This window comes from Schistocerca gregaria, chromosome 3, assembly GCF_023897955.1.
Source record: "Schistocerca gregaria isolate iqSchGreg1 chromosome 3, iqSchGreg1.2, whole genome shotgun sequence".
Classification (NCBI taxonomy): Eukaryota; Metazoa; Arthropoda; class Insecta; order Orthoptera; family Acrididae; genus Schistocerca; species Schistocerca gregaria.
Window position 1 is genome coordinate 772,337,514 of NC_064922.1, and position 21,935 is coordinate 772,359,448.

At 42.2% G+C, this 21,935-nt stretch overlaps 1 protein-coding gene across 1 annotated transcript in view; it reads left to right on the forward strand.

The window, feature by feature from the left end:
* Positions 1-21,935, forward strand: part of LOC126354120 (hyaluronan mediated motility receptor-like) — a 110,327-nt gene that overhangs the window by 8,683 nt on the left and 79,709 nt on the right. The window contains exon 2 of the mRNA XM_050003516.1: positions 11,068-11,240. Within this exon, the coding sequence (XP_049859473.1) occupies positions 11,068-11,240 (173 nt within the window). The remainder of the gene's footprint in view (positions 1-11,067; positions 11,241-21,935) is intronic.

Here is a 21,935-nt window from a genome sequence, read left to right on the forward strand (position 1 = left end):
TTTTCTGGTGTTTTCAGACTCCAAACCCTCTACCTCATTCACCCACAGCTACTTCTCATTTGAAGGGAAGGTGTATAAAGAAATCTGTGGCACGGCAGTGGACACCCGCATGGCACCCCCCCCCCCCCCCCCCCTCCCTGTGCCAAAATTTTTATGGGCCCTCTAGAGGAGACCTTCATAGTCTCCCAAAATACAAAGCCCCTTGTCTGGTTCAGGTTCACTGATGATATCTTGATGACCTGTACTCTGAGCCAAGACACCCTATCTTCAGTGCTTCACATCAACACCTTCTCTCCCATCTACTTGATGTGGTCCTCCTTGACAAAACGTGCCACCTTTCTGGATGTTGACCTCCTCTCTGATGGCTCCATCTGCACTTCTGTCCACATTAAAACCACCAGTCACCAACAGTATTTGCATTTTGACAGCTGTAATCCCTTTCACACTAAAAAAATTCCCCCCCCCCCCCCCTTCCCAATACAGCCTGTCCACTCAGGGATGGCGTATCTGCAGCGACAGAAACTTCCTTACTCAGTATGCTGAGTGTCTAACAAAGGCCTTAAGACAGGCACTATCCCCAAGACCTAGTCAGCAATGCTACAAGGATCATATTGCTGTGGAACACCCAGGTGCAAAGCTTGCCCAGTCACCTACCCAGCACCTCCTATTCCAGACCTGTCACAGGTTTATCCTAGATCAGGGGCCAGGCTACCTGTAAAAGCAGCCATGCCATTTACCAGATCCGCTTCAATCATTGCACAGCTTTTTATATTGGTGTGACTACCAACCAGCCATCCACGAGGATGAACAGCGATAGTCAAACTGCGGCCGAGAGCAAAGTAGACCAGTCTGTGGCACAACTTGCAGATGAACATAAAACATTTGATTTCAGTGGCTTCTTAAATGTCTGAGCCATCTGGATCATTCCCTGCACCACCAGATTTTATGAATTATGTGGATGGGAGTTTTCCATACAACACATCTCCTCTCCAGTAATTATCCCAGCCTCAGCCTGTGGTAACATACTCTACCCACACCCTCCATCCAACAGTTTCTACCCCCCTCTGTCCTGTCATCTCCACCTCATTCTCATCTCCCATGCTCTTTGTGTGTCACCCTGTGGCAATCCGCCCGCCCTTTCCCCTCTCCTTCTTTTTCACCCCTTTTTTCATCGTCTCCATGCCCCATAACATCCTGAAAATGCACCTGTTAGCATTCCAATTCCTGCACATTCTGCCACACAGAATTTGTCTTGGCCGCCCACCCAAACACTACTATCCCTTCCCCACCCCCTCTCGATTGCTGCTTGCGCTACCTGGAGTTTCCGTTGTTTGATTAATGGACGATCACATTTTTTGAGCCCAACTCTACTGGGGTTCCTGGTGCAGTACTGATATGTATGTTGAAAAGTGGTAGCATGTGTTGACATCAACTAATTCTGCAAGAAGACAGTTTTGCTGTTGAGCTTCTGGATGTAATATATAGATTATGTTATATTATAGATTGGGAAATTCGTGTAGGTACACTAATACGCATGCACACCAAGGCTGCAAAACTAAATCTACAAACTGGGATGATGCAGTGGTTGACAGGAAACTCATTTTTGGACAGAATTCTGGGTGTCCATATATTTCTCTAAACCACTTCCCAGCAAATGCTGAGATGGTTTCTTTGAATAGACTAGATCTTATTTCATTCCCTGTCTTTTTACAACTGAACATGTGCATAGTCTCTAATGACCCTACATCCAGTGGTTCAGTAAACTTTAAACTTCAGCAAGATTTTATGTTAGGTGATTAGGTAGAACTTCACCTAAGGTGAGGAATCTAACAGAGAATTTCCTTGGTCCATTATCAGTACATCATCTCTTTGTCCACACCTTATGCCATAATTCGCTTTGCAATACTCAAATTCTATCCCGATTTTTACTTGATTGTCTTATGTTTTTCTCTTTACTCTGACAAAAATTGCTCCCATCATCCACTGTGTGTCAGACCTTTCTATGATTTGTACCTTAAGTCAGTTCTTGCTGTGAACTGAGAATTAACTTTCCAATACAGAATCCATTTTCCCAGAACTTAATTGATTCAGTCTTCTGCTTCTTTCTAGGTCCCACAGGTTGCCCATGACTTTGATGGATATGTGTCTGTGTGGAAAGCCTGGTGCCCCAAGCCATTACAGTGCTCCTTTCTGTACTGTAATTTCTGCACCCTTTTCATCTACTCCGTGGCTCACTCTGTCTTCTTCCACACTCCTGATGACTGGTGGCCAGGTGCAAGTCTTTTTAGTTGATGCCACTAAGGCAACGTGTGTGTCAGAGGGGATGATATGATAATGAAGACAACACAACATTCAGTTCCTGTGTGGAGAAACTCTCTGACCCAGCCGGGATTCGAACCCAGGCCCCTTCACATAGCATTCCGATGCACTGACTACTGAGCTATCAAGGTGGACACTCTCCTGGTGACAATGTAGCGGTCATGTGGATCTTTTCTTAGCATGGTCTTGGACTCCTTGCATTACTTACTATCTTCATTAGCTTTCTTTTGGTCACCGCCCAGGTCTGACTGCGATTCTTTTTCAAATTTCTTCGAAGTGCAAATTTTGTAAAAGGCAGCCAATGCCATACGTGTCTTATCTGCCCAGACGTGACCACTCTGACACTCAGTTCTGGGCACATTACATGCCAAGGCTAAAACATATCATGGTAGACAGTCCATATAGGGTTGGGGGAATTGCCATGTACTTGCACAGTTCTAGGCCTTGCAGTCTCTCCAGGTTGGAGCTCTCACTACGATGCTTGCCAGTATAGCCTCTTCACAACACCATGCAAGAGGACAACGATGTTGATACAGTATAGTCACTACAGTATTTAGTCTACACTAGAATGGTCGGCGAGACCTCAATAACATCCAAATCTCAATTGTCCATGAAACACAATGGAGGTAAGTTGAGTGATGGCAACATTGCAGAAGACGTCGAGCATCTCCATCCAGATCAGGAAGGAAAATTCCACTTTGTCTCCAGTTGGCTTTGCATGTCTTGGGAGGTAAGGTCTACAAAGTGGAGATGGTCAAAGATCAGATGAAAAAGGAAGTGTGTAGGAACAAAGTGCAAGAGAAGTTGCAAAAGGTAAGTGGGATGGAGGAAAAGGATATCAATGTACTATGGGATGAAAGTAAGGTAGCTTTAAATACAACAGCTCAAGATGTCCTTGGAGAAAGAGAAAAACAGGAAAGAAATGGATGGTTTGGTGAGGAGATATCAAAGGCATTTTTTTCTGCTCTTCGACTTACTCTCCTTGTTATAGCCGTAGAAGGGATTTTGTAAACAATACTAACCAGAGATATTTCTTGGTAGTTCTTACACTACATGTGTGATCCTGTCTTATGTATAGGGCAGATGGTTGCTAACTTCCAGACCTCTGGCATTTTCTGTTTCCCAGGCCTTTGTAATTATTTTATGTATCCTCCGTACTCATATTTAACTTCCATGTTTTATCATCTCCGCCATTACCAGGTTGTGTCCAGGAGCTTTGTTATTCCCAGGTTGCTTTATAATTACTCTTAGCTCTTCTATCAATGGTGGTTCTGTGTCCATTGAATCATCTCCTCTCTCCACCTCTTGTTCTTCAGTTTCTTCTGCAGCCCCTCCATTTCTCTCTTCACTTACAATGTGTGTGACAGTAACATTTCCAAATGTTGTGCCCATGCTTCTATTACTGTTTCCTTTCCAACTATCAAACTGCCTGTCATCTTTCAGCATATCCATCCTTGACTGATACCTTATTTTCAAAGGTCATCTATCCTTTCCCTTTCCTGTACTCTCTTTTTAATCTGCACTAAATTCTTAGCTACCCTTCTCTTCTCTTTAAACATAGCCACATTATTTCGTGTAGGTCTCTGTAACATTCTTTGTTCTGGAGAGCACATGACGACCTGTGTGGTAGTGACCACTTCACCATCTTCCTGTCACTGCCCCGGCAGACTGGGAAACTTCCACATCTGCTGTCACCGTTGTATCTCGCCCACACAGTAACATTGATGTGATGGTTGAGCAGTTGATGACAAAAATCCTTTCTGTGGCAGAAAATGCGATCCCTTGCTCTTCAGGGTGACCTGGTTAAAGGCAGTCCCTTGGTGGTCACCGGAAGTCATTGAAGCAATTAAAGAGTGTCGACAAGCTCTAGGTGGCATAAGCTGCACCTTTCTCTGGAGCATCTCATAGCCTTTAAATGGCTCCGTGCCCGCATTCGCCAACTTGTCAAACAACGGAAGCAGGAGTGTTGGGAGAGATATGTCTTGACAATTGGGAGTCATACGTCACCTCTCCAAGTCGGGGCAAAGATCAGACGTGTTTTCAGGTACCAGAGTCGTGTTTTCGGTGTTAACATAAATGGCGTGTTATCTACCGATGCAAACGTGATGGCCGAGCACTTTGCTGAGCATTATGCCCAAGCCTCTCCATCAGGGAATTAACCACCCCCACCCCCAGCCTTTCACACTCGCAAACAGCGCCTGAAAGGGAAAGTCCTCTCATTCACTACATGCTACAGTGAATCCTATAACGCCCCATTTACAGAGTGGGAGCCCCTCAGTGCCCTCGTACATTGCCCCGACACTGCTCCTGGGTCAGATCAGATCTACAGTCAGATGATTAAACATATCTCATCCGACTACAAGCGACATCTCCTTGTCATCTTCAACCGGATCTGGTGCGATGGCATCTTTCCATTGCAGTGGCGGGAGAGCACCATCATTCCGGTCCTCAGACCTGATAAAAACCCACTTGATGTGGATAGCTATCTGCCCATCAGCCTCACCAACGTTCTTTGTAGGCTGCTGGAAAGTATGTTGTCAGCAGTTGGGTTGGTTCCAGGAGTCACATAGCCTACCGGCTTCATGTCAGTGCGTCTTCTGCCAGGGTCGCTCTACCACTGATAATCTTGTGTCCCTCGAGTCTACAATCCGAACAGCCTTTTCCAGACGCCATCATATCCTTGCCACATTATACGAGTGGGGTCTCTGAGGCCCGCTCCAGATTTTTATCCAAAATTTCCTGTTGTTTCATACTTTCCATCCCCAAGTTGGTGCCTCCCTTAGTTCCCCCCCCCCCCCCCCCCCCATATCCAGGAGAATTGAGGGTATCTCTATTGTTAGTGGTCATTAATGATCTAGCAGCATCTGTAGGGCTGTTCGTGTCACCTTCTCTGTATACAGACAACTTCTGCATTTCGTACTGCTTCACCAGTACTACTGTTGCTGAGCGGCGCCTACAGGGAGCCATCCACAAGGTGCAGTTATGGGCTGTAGTCCATGTTTTCCAGTTTTCAACCATAAAGTCGTGTGTTGTGCACTTCTGTCAGCATCATACTGTTCATCCGGAACCAGAACTATACCTTAATGATGATCCATTGCCTGTAGTGGAGACTTATTGATTTACAGGACTGGTTTTAGACGCCCAATTGGCTTGGTTTCCTCACCTTCGTCAGCTTAAGTGGAAGTGCTGGCAGCACTTAAACGCCCTTCGCTGTCTGAGCAGCACCAACTGGGGTGCAGATCGCTCAATGCTGCTGCCATTCTACAGAGCGGTTGTTCAATCCTGCCTTGACTATGGGAGTCTGGTTGATGGTTCAGTGGTGCCCTCAGTGTTGCGTTTACTTGACCTAGAGCACCACTGTGGTGTTCGCCTAATGTCAGGAGCTTTAAGGACGAGTCCGGTGACAAGCGTCCTGGTAGAGGCTGGATGGAGTTCCTCTGTTGCAGGTTAGGTGTGCACAACTAACTGCTGGCCAGTTATGTTGTACACATTAATAGTTCTCCTCCGCATCCGAATTATGGTCTCCTTTTCCCACCCACAGCGGTGCATCAACGGCCCAGGTCAGGGGTTCCAATTGCAGTTCATGTCTGATCCCTTCTTTTCGAACTGGAGTCTTTGCCTTTACCACCACTTCAGGCTCCACGGTGTACACCTAGGCCACGGCTTCACCTGGACCTTTCACATGGCTTGAGGATTCAGTTAACCCTGTGGCTCTCTGCTGTCACTTCCTCTAGATTCTTGACAAGTACGGAGGCCGTGAAGGGGTCTGCACCGATGGGTCGATGGCTGATGATTAAGTCTGCTTCGCTTATGTCCATGGAGGACATATTGAACAGCATTCGTTGCTCAATGGCTGCAGTGTTTCCACTGCCGAGCCAGTGGCTATATTTCGTGCTCTTGAGCACATCATAGTTCATGCCCTGGGGAGTCGTTTCCTCTTTGTTGACAAACAGGCTATGTAGAAACTCTTATGAAGATTGGCTTCTGCACCTGACCGTGGTTGAAAATTTCCCAGTGTTACGATAGCATTCCAGTCTCCTCCTCCTCCTCCTCCTCCTCCTCCTCCTCCAGCTGTGCAACATGCCACTAAATTTTTGCCTTGTGCTGTGAAATCTCCTGCTACACAACCAGCAGGCTGGAGAGGACAGATGCAATACTGGCCTAAAGACTTTTTACACTTTCCAGCCAATAAACATTTGAATTTCATCTACCAACTGCAAAGGCTCCAAGAAATACAAAGGCAAACGGTCTTCTCCCTCAACGACTTGGAGATCCCTTTCAATGGTGTCATCGGGCTATAGCCTCACCCAGTTGACATCCATTTTCCCATTGAGCAGCACCGCCCATTTTTCTGCCCTGGAATCCGCAGACTGACCAAGGAAGAAAGCCGATGCCTCAGGAAGTCTCATGCAGCAGGATCCTCTAGCCTCTTCATCCTGTAGCAGTGTGTCTGCATCTTCCGACATGATGCCTGATGGGCCTTCATTATATCCCTCCGCCCCTTTCCCAATCATGACTCTCTTCCAGTGGAATGGTCAATGTGTTAGATCCAACAAGGAAGAATTATGGCTGCTCCTGGAATCGCGGGGTTCACTTGTTCTTTGCCTCTAGGAAATGCAATTGTCTTCACAACTGCTTTGATGTCGCGCATTTTTTTCTTGTCTTCTTTGACCTGCCCTCTGAGGGCAGCATTCCATCTCACAGGGGAGTCAGGCTGCTCATCTGGGATGACATTCAGAGTCAAACCATCTTGCTGACTACTCAGCTGCAAGCTGTTACAGTCTCTCCTTTCCATCTTCACTTCCTTTTCTCTTTGTACCCTCTACATCCCTCTGTCGTTCATTGTCACCAGGGCCATCTTTCTCGAGCTAATTGGGCAACTCCCACACCCCTTCTTTGTGCTCAGTGACTTTTATGCATGCCATCCCCTTTGGGGCTCTCCCAGAACCTGTCAGAGAGGTGCCCTCTTGACTGACAATCTCAGTCAACTCAACCTCATTTGCCTTAACACTGGAGCATCCATGTTCGTTCCAGACTCCATGCACACACAGTCCCATTGGACATCATGTGCAGAATTGCACTTTGTCTCAAGCGATTCATTCTCTCTGAAGTGTACTCGAGTGACCATTCCCCTTGTGCTATCCATTTGCTGACTCCTATACCACCTATTTGTAAACTCAACTTAGTTTCCTAAGACTGGCTGGAGGCTTTACTCCTCCCTGGCGATCTTTGACAAACATCATTTCGCTGGTTGTTATCCCAGGTAGAATAAGTTACAAATGTTACCCTTAGCACCATAGAATGTTCCATTCCTCGCACTTCAACTTCACCGCACTGTGTCCCAGCCTCTTGGTGGACTGTCATGCCACGATGCAGTTTGCTTGTGGAGACATGCTCTCCTCATTTTTAAACGTCGTCATAAGACGGCAAATTGTATCAGTTATAAACAGTTGTGTGCACAGTGTTGTCGCATTCTTCAGGATAGCAAAAAAGCTAGCTTTATTTCATTGACAATTTCTTTTAACAGTTCCATTCACTCTACCGTAGCATGGGTCAACCTCCAACTGCTCACTGGGACAAAAGTCCAGTCCGCAGTTTCTGGCCTGACCGTAGCAGATTATGTCATTATGAATCTTATTCCTATCTCCAACACTTTTGGCTGCTATTTTGCAAAGATTTCGAGCTCCACTCACTATTGCCCTGCTTTTCCCCACTGGAAATGAGTGGAAGTAGCTCGGATGATATCCTTCTCGTCTGCGAATCATGAATGCTACAATGCCACCTTTACAATGCAGGAGTTAGAACAGCTCTCACTTACTCATGATCTTCAGCCACAGGGATGAACGATGTTCATATTCAGATGTTGTGGAATCTTTCTCTTCTGCACAGGCACTTCCTCCTCCAAATGTACAATCACATCTGGGCAGATGGCTCGGTTCCCAGACGGTGGTGTGGAACCATTGTCATACCCATTCATAAGCCTGATAAGGACAAATGCCTTCCTTCCATTTGTCTCACCAGCTGTGTTTGCCCGGCGTGTGTGGTGCTAGAGTCGCGCGATCTACTAACCACTGCATAATGTGGATTTAGAGTGCTCCATTCTGCAGCAGACCATCTCATCACTTTCTCAACTCGTGTCACGAATGGTTTTCTGCAGAAATACCAGACTGGTCATGTATTTTGATTTGTAGAAAGCCAACAAAACCTGCTGGAGGACTGGTATCCTCCATACTCTCTACACACAGGTCTCCCGAGGAGGCCTGGCCTATTTCCTTCAGGCATTTTTAAGACAGTTTTCAAGGTACATGTGGGTTCTCCTCGTCGGACAACTTTATGCAAGAAAATGAAGTGCGTCGGGTTTCCGTCCTGAGCGTCGTCCACTTTGCTATCCCCGTGAACCCTGTTACGACCTGTCACCCGCCTCCGGCTTCCTTTTTGTTCACGATTTTGTGATATATTGCAGTTCTCCACTGACTTGTCTCCTTGAGTGGCATCTTCAACAATGTCTCTATTTGTGGAGCATCAACAGTGGCTTTCCCTTTTTCCACTAACAAAACTGTTTCTATGCTCATGCTTGATAGGAAACTTTCTTGGTCCTCTATACATGGTCCGTCAATGTCCTGCGTATCCTGAGCAGTACTTCGTGTGGAGTGGATTGGACCACCGTGCTCCATTTTTACTGGTATGAAGGAGAAAGTGCTTGCCTACAAGAGAGAGGTACTATAAAATCTAAATATGAACATTGTTTGTCCCTGTGGCTGAAGATCATGGGGAAGCGAGGGCATGATCTAGATCCCACAACACCATAGAAAGTTCCATTCCTCTCACTTCACCTTTACCCTAGAATACTATGGGTGTTTTGTTTATGCATCTGCATGTCTCTCCATCTTACACAACCTAAATACAATGCACCATTGTGGCATCCGTTTGGCCACTGGCACCTTGTACACTAGTACAGTTGAGTCTGTATGCAGAAGCTGTCAAATACCACTGTCATACTGACTTGACTTTACTTTCTTGTTAGCAATTACACTTGCCATTTGTCTGCCATGCCTGGCCACCCATCCTACGAGTCCTTTAACTCCCAGGAGGGGTCATGCCCCTCTTCTCTGTTACCTCCTGCGATTTGCTTTTGGCTATTGATTTTGGCAGCAGAACTGTATGCTGTGTACCACTTTCCTAATGGGTGTGAACCCTTGACCACATTCTCTGTGCGGCAGCCCTTGTTCACCTTGAACTGCATTTGCTTCCTAAGGACACTACTCCAGACTCACTGTATATACATAAGTTTCTCAGAACTTCGCGATAGTACTTTTGTGTACACTGATGTCAGGCTTTTCAATTGTCATTGTCATCCAACTCCCTCACTGTCCTTTGTAGCCTCTGTGAGCTGTACACCAGCCATCACTTAGTGCAACGGGTCCAGGAAAGCTTTCACTTGCTCACTCTTGATGGAGCGACTGTGATGTTAGTGTGGGTCCCTGGTCACAGTGGTCTGACTGGAAACGAGGCTGCTGATGCTGCTGCAGTCCTAGTACCTCGGCCTGCTATTTCTTCCATTCCCTCCAATATTCTCTGTTGCTGTCTGTCAGCAGATGTGTCACCGTGGCATCACCACTGGTCTTCTCTTCATGGGAACAAGCTTCAAGGAATTAAACCTCTCAGCAGCTTGGCTGACTTCATCTTGGGCCATTCACCAAGAGGAGGTCATTTTAGTTACATTCCATATTGGGTGCTGTCTTTGTAGTCATCGCCATTTGTTAAGTGGTGATCCCCCACCACTTTGTGCTCATCGTCATCAACCATTGATGGTTTGCCATTACGTAACAGAATGCAATTTTTCTAATCACTTATGTTTTAATTTGTTTGCTGTCTGAGTTATGAGCCATTTTAGCGTACAACACGTGGGCTGTCGACCACACTTTACTTTTTATCCATTGTAGTAATATGGCGAAGGACATTTAATCTTTAGTTAAGGACTTTCGTTTTTTCTGCAGCGTATTTTATGGACGATTTTTCGAGAGAAAGCCCCTGGGTTTATCTGTCTTTCCTCCTGTTGATTGGGCTTAACATGTAGTTACTTTTAGCTCCTTTTTCATCTTAGTGTTCCAAGTTTCTGACAGGGGCACGTATGAGCTTAATTGTTTTTGCACTCTAAAACAAAACAAAACCTGTAATAAAGGATTGTTTGGTAGACTACTCACTTGCTGCTGCTGCTGCTCTTAGTCCCCTTCAGTTAGTACAAACTAGATACTCTCTTACTATACCTAACTTTTAAAACCAACTTAATTTTTGTTGTTGAAATTAATGCGCTGTGCATTTTTCTTATTCTCTTTTCAATTGGCCAGCTTGTGAAAACTATTGAAGACTACTCATGTGTGATATTGATTTTATTGGTTCTTTACACCTTACCAATTCTTGTGAATTAAAACAATTATATTGCTCTAAATGTTGAGCATTACTTGCTTTAACAGTTATTATGCGAATAATTGTATATTTCATGTTCACTAGATCTTTTTCTTTTTAACTGTATCTATTATCTGGCATTTCCTGCTATTTTGCTATTTGTCATGGGTCGTATTGCTTTATCACCATAAAGATCTCCTGAAAAGTTTTTTTCACTTCCATTAATTTTATTTTGTTTAATGTGTTATTTCTGAGTGGTATTGTTTTCCCTTAAATGCTTATTTATAATCACATTAGCATAGCTATGGAAGAATTATGTATAACTTTGTAATATATTTGCAGGTTGTGCACCACCACCAGGAAGTTATGATCCAAAATTTGATTCTAAAGTCAAGGGGTTGGTCATCGAGAAAAGTGAAAGATTTACTGATCTCAAACCACAAGTTGCAGGAGCTGAAAATCCCAACACTTCAATAAAAAACTGCAGTTCATCCTCACTGCCTGTGTTTCGTACTGTAAGTAATGCCATGGAAGTGAGAATACTGGTTAAGAGCTTTTTGTGTGCAGAATTTTTTGACATTATTGTTGTTCATACCATAATACTCATTTAAAGCAAAAATCAATTTCCTTATTGTAGTGTGGAGGTGATGGAATAAGTGCATCATATGTACTTCTTAAGAATAACAGCTCTCTCTCATAATGTGGTGACATTCTGTGATCTAGAAGTTAAAATGTCTACAGGCACTAATGTCAAGTTCGTGTATTTCATAAATAAATAGGTTGCGATTTGGTACATAAGGTTCTACAGTGGTGGCAGGTAAGAAAACTGTCTATGAATGTGATATATTCAACATTTATAATGATAGTGTTGGCCTACTCTTAATTCGACTACATAGTCAGTTTGACAACATTTGATCAGACATACTAAGTCATTTTTGATATGCCTTTGTTCTGTTGAAGAGGGAGGGAAATAATTTCATTGGTAACCATGTGCCTATATTTACAAATGAATGTGTAACATGAATGTAAATTGTCTCATTCCACATCATTGATTAATCATGCAAATGAGCCACAGAATATGAAATGAACAAATAAGCGGAGGGAGAGGGCAAAAGAGTGAAGAACGTTTAAGATAATTCTAATTGCAGATGTCTATAATTTATAAAGTGTGGCAAGTAATGTTTGGTTATACACTTTTGTTTAGTCATCCTAAATTATTTGTTATTATTCCTTTTGTAAACTGGAAGTTCTGTTCCGTTGTGAGATTTTGATGAGGACTATTGTTCTCTGAGGATCTTCGATAAGTCTTAATATTTGTATGGTGTTTTTTATGAGATGATTTGCAAAAGTGTAGCTATTACTTTTTAAAAGCTCAAACAGTGGAAAATCCAGGATGGAATGTAACAATATTATGAAAAGGAAAGTCATTACTCAGCATCTCCGCTGTTTGGTGAGTTGCAACTTTACTTTCCATAGTATTTTTAAAACCTAAGGTGGTTGTAATATTCACCAGCATGTTTGGCCTGTGTTCACTGACAGGCATAAATGACAATTTAACAGGTAAATTGTTCTAACCCTATAGTGTGAATACACTTAATCAAGGTGTGATAAAAGTGCCTCAATGGCTGGGTGAGAGAGATTTCCTTACAACCTGGACAGATGGCATAATAAGCACTGTGTTGTTTGCACAAACGCCCAGTATGAGCCTGGTGTTACGTTTACTTACTTATTGTATGTTCACCTACACTACTGTATATCGACGTGTTCTATATTTGAGACTTTGTACTGTTTCATACTTTGTTCAGTGTTACTGTGAATCTCTTCATGTGGAAGCAGAATAAAACTTGGATGTGTACTTCTGATGTTGTATCTGTAAAATGATACAAAATACTTGGTGACAAGTGTGTTATTCTCCTCATGTTTCATTTCTTGGTTCAATATACAGTCAGCAGGTCAGTGGAAAAAATTCTTCAATCTCCTGTTTAACAACAATGAGCTCTCACCGACCAGTAGTAGGCTGTCTCTATGGCACTATACACTTTGACAGCCTCATCAATGTGCCAGGTTCCACCATCATTGACACAACCCCCACCATTTCCTCTGTATGGTTATTCTGCGTAAGGTTGGGATTCATATGAAAAACACCATCGGCAACATTTTCAAGCTTTTTCGATCACTGACACCAATTTGGGTAAGATTTTTATTTTTGTCAAGGGTTTCTCCTCGTGTTTATCACTTTCTGTGTCAGCTAGTTCCTCTTCAGGAACCTGCCAGTCATCTCTTTTGATGAAATGTGTCGCTTGTTCTCCAATTTTCATTGCAAATGTACAAAAGTTATTGATGCTTATGGTGAGTTGTACCATTGTTAAAAATGGGTGCAACAGTCGTACAGAGCTTTGTCAGCAGAACTTCATGAACTCAGCTGTTGTTCCTAGTTTGTTATGAGACCCACTGGGACACATGCTGATTCGAGGGTTCATGACGATATAATACACCGAGCCCCAGATAGAGAAATTTGTGAACATGCTTTTCAATATGAAAATCACCAAATATTCAGCAACCAGTCACAAAATCATGGTTTATTTATTCACTTTTGCAATTCAAGGCACATATTGGTTGAAAGTACCAATCATGGCTGTTCATCAGTTGAAATAGATTTGCAAAAGTGGAATTAATAAAACATGATTTTGCAACTGGTTGCTGCATATTTGGTAATTTCATGGTTTACGGTCACTGCACGACTTGGGAACCACATGGAGCCCACCATTCACAATGTGAAAATCCCTCTCACAGATGTTCTGCACATTGATAAGCCTTTTGAAGTATCAAGCACAACAGGAAATCAAGTAGAAGTGTGGTGTAAAGTAGCCACTGTTGCTTCTCCTCCTCCTTGAATACTGTCAGTAAGCTCATGGTGGGTAACGCGATGTTGCGGCTATGTGAATGCGGCCTTTTGTTTTGTCCAGCATGAGTGGACTGCATGCCCAAAGTGTTGGGCAGTGAACAACCAATACTTTTAAAAAGAGGGACAATGCTGCGCCTGTGTGCAAAGCTCGATCATCCTTCACCAGATGTGAACGTGGATGTGATCAATGTTTCCCAAGTGATGGTAACCCCAAACTAACCCTACATTGAAGTACATGTTATGGACAAGATGTCAAAAATACTAGTGGACAAGAGGGCAACTGTTACTTTGTTAAATTCTCAAATCTATGTGAATCTGGGCTTACTGGCTTTGTACTTGTTGCTAGTTAGTTGACGAGTTACAACAAACATTAAATACTAATATTGTGACAGTTTCCTACTTCCATAATGTACACAACAGTGTTTCAACTGTTGACCTTTCTCGCAGTGCGTGATGTTGTTGTTTTTGTTGTGGTCTTCAGTCCTGAGACTGGTTTGATGCAACTCTCCATGCTACTCTATCCTGTGCAAGCCTCTTCATCTCCCAATACTTACTGCAACCTACATCCTTCTGAATCTGCTTGGTGTATTCATCTCTTGGTCTCCCTTTACGATTTTTACCTTCCACGCTGCCCTCCAATACTAAATTGGTGATCCCTTGATGCCTCAGAACATGTCCTACCAACCGATGCCTTCTTCTGGTCAAGGTGTGCCACAAACTCCTCTTCTCCTCAATTCTATTCAATACCTCCTCATTTCTATGTATTCGCAATACATTACATTTGTCTATGTTAAGGGTCTGTTGCCACTCCACGCACCAAGTGCCTATCCACTGCAGATCTTCGTGCATTTTGCTGCAATTTTCTAATGCTTAAACTTCTCTGTATACTACAGCATCATCCGCAAAAAGCCACATGGAACTTCAGACACTATCTACTAGGTCATTTATATATATTGTGAAAAGCAGTGGTCCCATAACCAGTAGTCAGATTTCGGTGGCTGTCGTGTCCGACCCCATCTTACGTCATCTTGTTTGGTTTGTCCACAATGGCTGGCTGGGGCCGAGCCTCAGACTATTTGCTATATTATTTTGCTCTCCATCACCATGTCTCAGTTCTTAATGATGTGTTACTGATGGCTCATGAAGAGTTGGCATCCAGGGTTGTGATCCCATCTCCGCATTGCGCATTCTCCACCCAGACCATTGGGGTGTTTCTCTCACAAAATTCCTAGCCAGTCACCCCATGTTTAGGCCCACTAATGACAATAAGGTGACCCTTCAGTGACAGCTGCCTGCAGTGCACCACCTGTCAAGTGGCACACAGGCCTCTCGTCCTTTGTGGCCCCAACCCCCAGTGACCCACGGAGCTTATCTGTGTTGATTTTACAGGTGTATTTCTTAACTTCTTTGGATTGTAGTAGTTGACACTTTCTCAATTTCCTTGTGAGGTTCGTTCCCCATACACACCCAAGATGGCTACAGTCATGGCCCTCTCAAAGAGACAGTGGCCCACAGTTGGTTTCTCAAGACTGTGAAGAGTTTCGTACAAAGAGTGGTGTCTGGCATGTTACTGCCCCTCCCTTCCATTGCCAGTCTAATGGAGAGGTGCAATGGCTGATCTGCAAATTCAGAACCCAGGTGAAACAATGATCGCTTGGTCTTCTGCCAAGGAATCCCTCGATAGGTTGTTGAGTTCATGTAGGTTCACTCCAGTCAGTGACTGTAGCCCGACGAAGCCACTTCGTGGCTGCCAGCCCTGTACGCTGCTTGATCTGCTCTGGCTGACACCATTGTCCACCAACACCCAACTCTCGGCGATTCCATTCAGGCTCTGCTGTCGGGACATGTGGGTTTGGCTGGTGACCTAAGTGGATACCAGTGGTCGTCAATCACTGCCGAGGCTCCTGGTTGATATGTGTGTGGCCAAAAAGGGTTTGAAGGTTTTGTCCTTTAAAGTCATAAGCAATACTTTTCTCACTTGCTAATTAAAGGTTCCTATTAACAACTCGATCCCAACGTTTTTCTGGGTGCAATGGTGAAGTGATGAGATGTTTAATACAGCTTCTGTAATAGAAAGATACAAACTTGGTTAACGTCAGTTGCGTATTTTCTAAATCAAGGGTTTTAGGGGCCAGTTTGGTGGCAATAATGATTCTCAGAACTTTGATGATGATTGCTGCAATTGTGGCGAAGACAATTGAGGAGTCACATGCAGTAAACTGCTAAAGGTGTCTACCATAAAGAGTGATGTAATGTGTGGACACCCTCCCATGGATGCTGTGGGAACAGCCGTAGTGAGTAGTGGTGCTGTGCCAAAGACTGGTTACATCCACAGATTAAGCCTGCACAGTCTAATTATCTTCTCAGTTTTTACATGGGTGCCAGACTGATATGCATAATGTTAAAGTTCTTCAGTTGTGCCATCCTGCAGTGTGACAAATGTAGTACAGTGCATTGAAGAAATGACAGAAATAGTTATTTTGTATTTTCCATGGATCATAAGTGTAAGTAATATCTTGCTCAGATGTTGAATGAGTCTGTTTACACTTGAAGTACTGTTCCTCTGTACAAAATAGAGCAACTGACCATTTACTTGCGAGTAAGACATTTATTCTCTGTTCAATTCTTCAGGTCATAAGGTAAATGGTCAAAGATTTTTATGGCAGAATACATCAATTCTTTCTCTGCTACATTACAACTGAGTGGTGGATGGTGTAAATAATGTGTTTCTCCCGTATTATATCTGTTACTGTTAGTGCTTTTGAAGCGATAAACTTCATTCGGGAGTAAATTTACTGTGAGTCTGTTGTCACATTGCCAAACTATTTAAAGGACAGTTCTGTAAATCACAGATTTTCCTTGCCGCATTCTTCTGTGCAGATTGCTACAGCAGTTAAGTATTATGAAAGATGGTTATGCTGTAAAACTTTTTTCATGTCATCACTCTTCTGACTGGTTTGATCCAGCTGCCACAATTTCATCTAGAGTGCTAACCTCTTCATCTTGGAGTAACACTTGCCCCCTACGTCCTCTACAGTTTTCACCCTCCATAGCTCCTTCTAGTACCACGGAGATTATTCTGTGAAGTTTTAAGACATGTCCTATCATTCTTTCCCTTCTACCTGTGTTTCCTGCATGTTACTTTCTTCCCTGATTCTACAGAGAAGCTCCTCATTCCCTAATCAGTCCACCTAAGTTTCAACATTATTCTGTAGCTCCGTGTTTCAAATTCTGAGATTCTCTTCTGTTCTGTTAAAACATTAGTGAATGATCTGAAGCCTGCTACTATTGGTGACGTGTAAGCTACAGAGCTTAAACTTTTAAGAGCATTTGCAACATGTGACTTGTGGTTCATATCAGTATAAACATATGAGAATTTAGAGCATTCTGTTTAATTTATGATTCTTCCTTGTGCATTATTTCTAAAGGTGTGGCTGGACCTTGTGTAGTTAATGGCATGTATTGTGTTTCATTTTTTTTAATGGCAGTCAATTTGCATATAACCCATTATTAATTTCAAGAAAATTTTAAGTTTTACAGTTCATCCATTAGGCTTATTACAGTACTTGCACTGTCATAAAAGATAACTGCTTCTTCTTGTAAGCACAACACAGATAATTAGATTTAAAGAAAACCACAAGAGTGAGGCCCTATTGACCACTGTGATACACTTTTAGTGTTTTACTCTAATTCTGAAGACTGTTGTTTTGTATCCGTTCCCTAGATTCTTTAATTCAACACTCTGCATTCTAACAGCAGTATCCCTGAAAGCTAAATATTTTAGCTTTTATAGGGGAATACTATGAACAACATAATGAAATGTTTTTGACAATTAACAGAAAATACGAATTTGCAACAGATTCTCATTTAAATTTTGTATAATCTGATTTTTGAATTAAAAAAATAGTATGTTATGTGGAGAGCCCCTTACAAAATCCCAAATTGAGACTACTTCATTTATATTGGGATGAATATTTTAGCATTGTTGTTTATATAATTGTTCCTAATACTTTAAAGGAACTGCTGATCAGTGAGACTGGTCGGAAATTAGTAATCTATATGACTAACGTTCTTGTAAAGCAGTCTGAAAATAACACATTTCAGCCAGTCTCAAAATATGCCAGGTTTGTTTGGAAAGTAATGTAATGTGTCACAATATTCTCTCTCTCTCTCTCTCTCTCTCTCTCTCTCTCTCTCTCTCCATTCTTCCCCTCTCCCTGATCGAATAGGTTAACTGGAAATTCTTCGAAGTATGAACCTTCTCATCAGTAAATTTTTTCCAGTTCGATTCCCATGCCTCAAAAGTTTTTCTGGAACTTCAGTCCTGTTCATGGAAGCCATCTTAGTAGCTTACATGTTGTCCACCAACTGAAGACACTTTCCTTTGAGGTCCCTATTCAGCCAAGGAAGCAAGAAAGGTCCACCGGGGTCAGGTCGGGGCTAGAGGGTGGCTGCAACACCATTATTATATCGATCTGGGTCAGGTAGGCCATAGTAACAAAGGAAATGGGAGTGGACACATTGTCCTGGTGCAGTTTCCATGAGTTACAGAACTCTTTTTGAATGTGGGCAGCCCTGTGATTAAGTCTCTGGAGCACTTCCTTCTAAAATTGAGCAGTCTTGTCAAGGAGTACAAACTCGTGGTTAACTATGTTGACAGGTGTACTGTGTGGACCACATCGGTGATCTCCTCTTGACTTTCTCTAAACATTGTGAGCCACTTGTTTGACTGCGATCTGGAAAGGCAGTCACCCTCGAAATCTACCATAAACATCCCAAATGTTTCCAGTGGCATCTTGTTGAGTGTCAAGCAAAACTTTATCGCTTAATGATGCTCTAAAGTTTTCTTGTAAGTTGGAAAAACACTGTGAGGAGGTTTGTGGATGAAGCTGTAGACCCTCAAAGAGCACAGAGGCAATTGAGCAGCCTATCGCTGGAAAGCTAATTCCCACCCCACCCCACCTCACCCCATCCCATTACCCTCCCCTACCCATTCAACTATTCTGCGGAAAAAAAAATTACTTTCCTGACACACCCTGTAATCTGTTCTAATGATATATTGTGTGTGAGACTGAATACGTGGCCTATATATGAAGACTAGGACTTACATAATTTATTTTTGATACTACTAATCCCATGATAAACCCCATATGAAAATTTACAGGAGGGTACCAGAAAGAAACCAAACTTTTTTAAAACTTATTCACATTTTAAGCACAAACCTTCAGTGCTCTCCACTTGCTATAATACACTTGTCTAATCTTTTTATTCCTTTTTTTTAAACAGTGTTTAAAGTCATCTTGTGTGATGCTTGACATTGACTTCATTTTTTTTCTTCACCCCAGCAACATCAACAGAACACTTAGCTTAAAAGTCTCTATTTATTCTAGGAAAAAATGTGACAGGGGTCAAGCTCAGGTGAATAAGAGAGGTGAGGAACAGAGGTCATACCATTCTTGTTCAAGAATTGTCGTACAGATAGGGATGTGTGAGCAGGGGCATTGTCATGATGAAAAAACCAGTTACCCGACTGACACAAATCAGGTTGGTTCTGCCACACACTGTGTGCAGTCTCCAAAACTTCCAAGCAGAAAGCCTGGTTAACTGCCTGACCCTGGGTTGTGGGTACTCCCTCATATTTGTAGGAAGATGGTCTTGCCACCCCTCACTGGATATAGGTGAGAACCTGTGAGAGAAATGTTTTCTTGATAGTGGCAGCAGTCACTTGTTTTGAGACCTGAGGAAAATCATTCAGGCAGATTTAAGTTTTGGGCTAACTAAAAGCACCGTATTTCTTAAAGAAGCAATCAGTATTTCGACCCATTGAAAAATGTGATAAAGCAATTGTATTGAAGTAGGTGATGATAAAATGAACATTGAGAAATGGAGAATTCATTTCGCCAATCGTTCAACCCCCCACCCCCCTCCCTGTACAGATGCATGGCACAAGTGGGGGCAATAATGAGATGTTTGTGATGTGTTACCAAATGAAATTTAGGGGTGCCATGTTACAAAAATGTAAATTTCTGGATGCTATAGATGATGGCTAAAGCTTCTTGCTCAGTTTGAGTATAATTAATAGGGGTTGCTGTTAACAATGTTGATGTAATTGCTATTGGTTATTCTGAGCTATTCCTATTTTAGAATGTAGGCTTTCACGTCCATTATTTACAGTATTGCTGATATTTGATTATAGACATCAGAGGCTCGTATGTATCCGTGGAACTATCTGTTCGTGATCTCATCAGAACTCTGCCTAAGATCACTGAGTCGCACCAAAGTAAGTTACAGAGGGGGAGAGATGGTGCTGTCTGTTTTATTTAACACTAGGGCCCACAACTTGTCTAATTTCAATTGTACCTCTTTTTCTGCTTCTAAATTTCTTATGATCTCTGCATATCGTAATGTGGTAATTATTAGATCTTATGAAAACTACAGTGTCAGAGAAACAAATATGGCTTTTTCCTGGTCCTAGTTTGTGATGTGCTGCTGCTGATTTATCCATTTTGCCCAGATAACATCAGGAAACCACTCAAAGATACAAACAAGAAAGGTGTGAGATATTTAAACACTGAACAGAACTTAGGCCCACCACTTGCCACAGCAGCAGTATGTAAAATCCCATGCACTTGTCGCTAACTGTACATAGGAACTATATGAAGAAACATTAACTCTCGTCTCAAAGAACGTGAGCAGTCGTTGCCTGAGCCAGACTGTTAAATCTGCAGTAGCAGACCATGTTCTAGGACCAGAAATCAACCAAATTCGTTTTTCTCATACTGTGGTTTTAGCAAATCTAATAGTTACTACACTAGTACATCAATGAAAAGAATCAATTTTTCAAATTACATTATAATTACTGTCTTAGCGTCCCTAGAAATTTGGAAGCAGAAAAATAGTTCCAACAGAAGAGCAGGAGGATTGAAATTAGAAAAGTTGTGGACCCTAAGTGCTAAATAAAACAAACAGTGACATCTCTTGCCCTCTACAAGCTCAACAGCATACACTGGCATATCTGCGTGATCTTCAGCAGTGGTCTTATGATGTCACTGGGTGCTTCTTGGATACATATAAACAGTTTGGTTGCTGAGCCTGTTTAGAGTCTGCAACAGCTTTCTGAGTCTTTGAAGCTTCTGATGAAGTCTCCAGCAATGGAAACGAAATATAGGCAGAGAATTATGCCTTGGATGTAGGCCTTATGCTCATAAATCAAATACAATATCCCTGTTGCAGTTTGAAAGAACTTCAATGATGCTTTGTTTAAATGCATTCTTTGACAAAAAAATGAATGTTTCTTTAGTTTTGTATCTGACTAGACAAGATGGTGATTTTAAAAATAAGTCAGATGTATCTTCATTTGACATGTTTCTCTTCATGAGACAACCACAACTGTTATTCACTGTCAATGGTAAGTCTGCTACAGTTACAAAACTTAGGAATTTGTATATGTCTTCGGTTTTAGGACATATGTCCCATCCTCAGGTGCCTATTAAAATGTGAGTCCATAAAGGATACATAACTAAGGTTAAAATGTGTTACCAGTGTATCACTGGTACATGATATGCAAGAGAATATTCTCTACAATCCTTGTTCTGCCAAGAGGCCACTTACAGAGGACTTAAAAAATTTTATCACTGACAATATACTCATTTGACCTAAAGTGGGCTGTTAGGTGAGGTTTGATATTAGATTTGCACTAGCTGATAAAAATATTTATTTATAAATTATAGAGCACATCAATCAGTCTTCCTTTTTTTTTTTGTAGGTTTTATTATGCAAATCCAGGTTTCGGCTCGTGCCTAGCCATTATAAATGCTAAAAATACAAGAAGCACATGGTTAGATGATGCAATAAAATGTTACAGCTCATGATATAACCTCTATAACTTATATATTAGATTACATACCAACATTTTCTAATTTATATGCGTGTTAGTTCCCTGTTATTTGGGTGTTAGACACAGTTTTTTGAATACTGCTTAATAAAGAAGGTAGGTTGTGTGGGGAACACATCACATGGTTGTATTGTGCCCTCTATATGAACTACGTATATAGCATTTAAAGGTAAAAAAATTCAAATACGCATGGGAATTACATAAAATAAACCATAAATAAAATTCTTTACATTGCTGTCCAACATATTTCACATTTGCCAGTAAACATGGAAAATATAAGAAAATCTCCAGGTTCACTCCTTGTGAGTCATTTGTTTTATTCTTTAAACACGTACGTAATGTCAGATGAGTAAAACCTTTTTCTAAATTATTTATAAGACACAAGGAGGCACCTGCTATATGCAACTATCA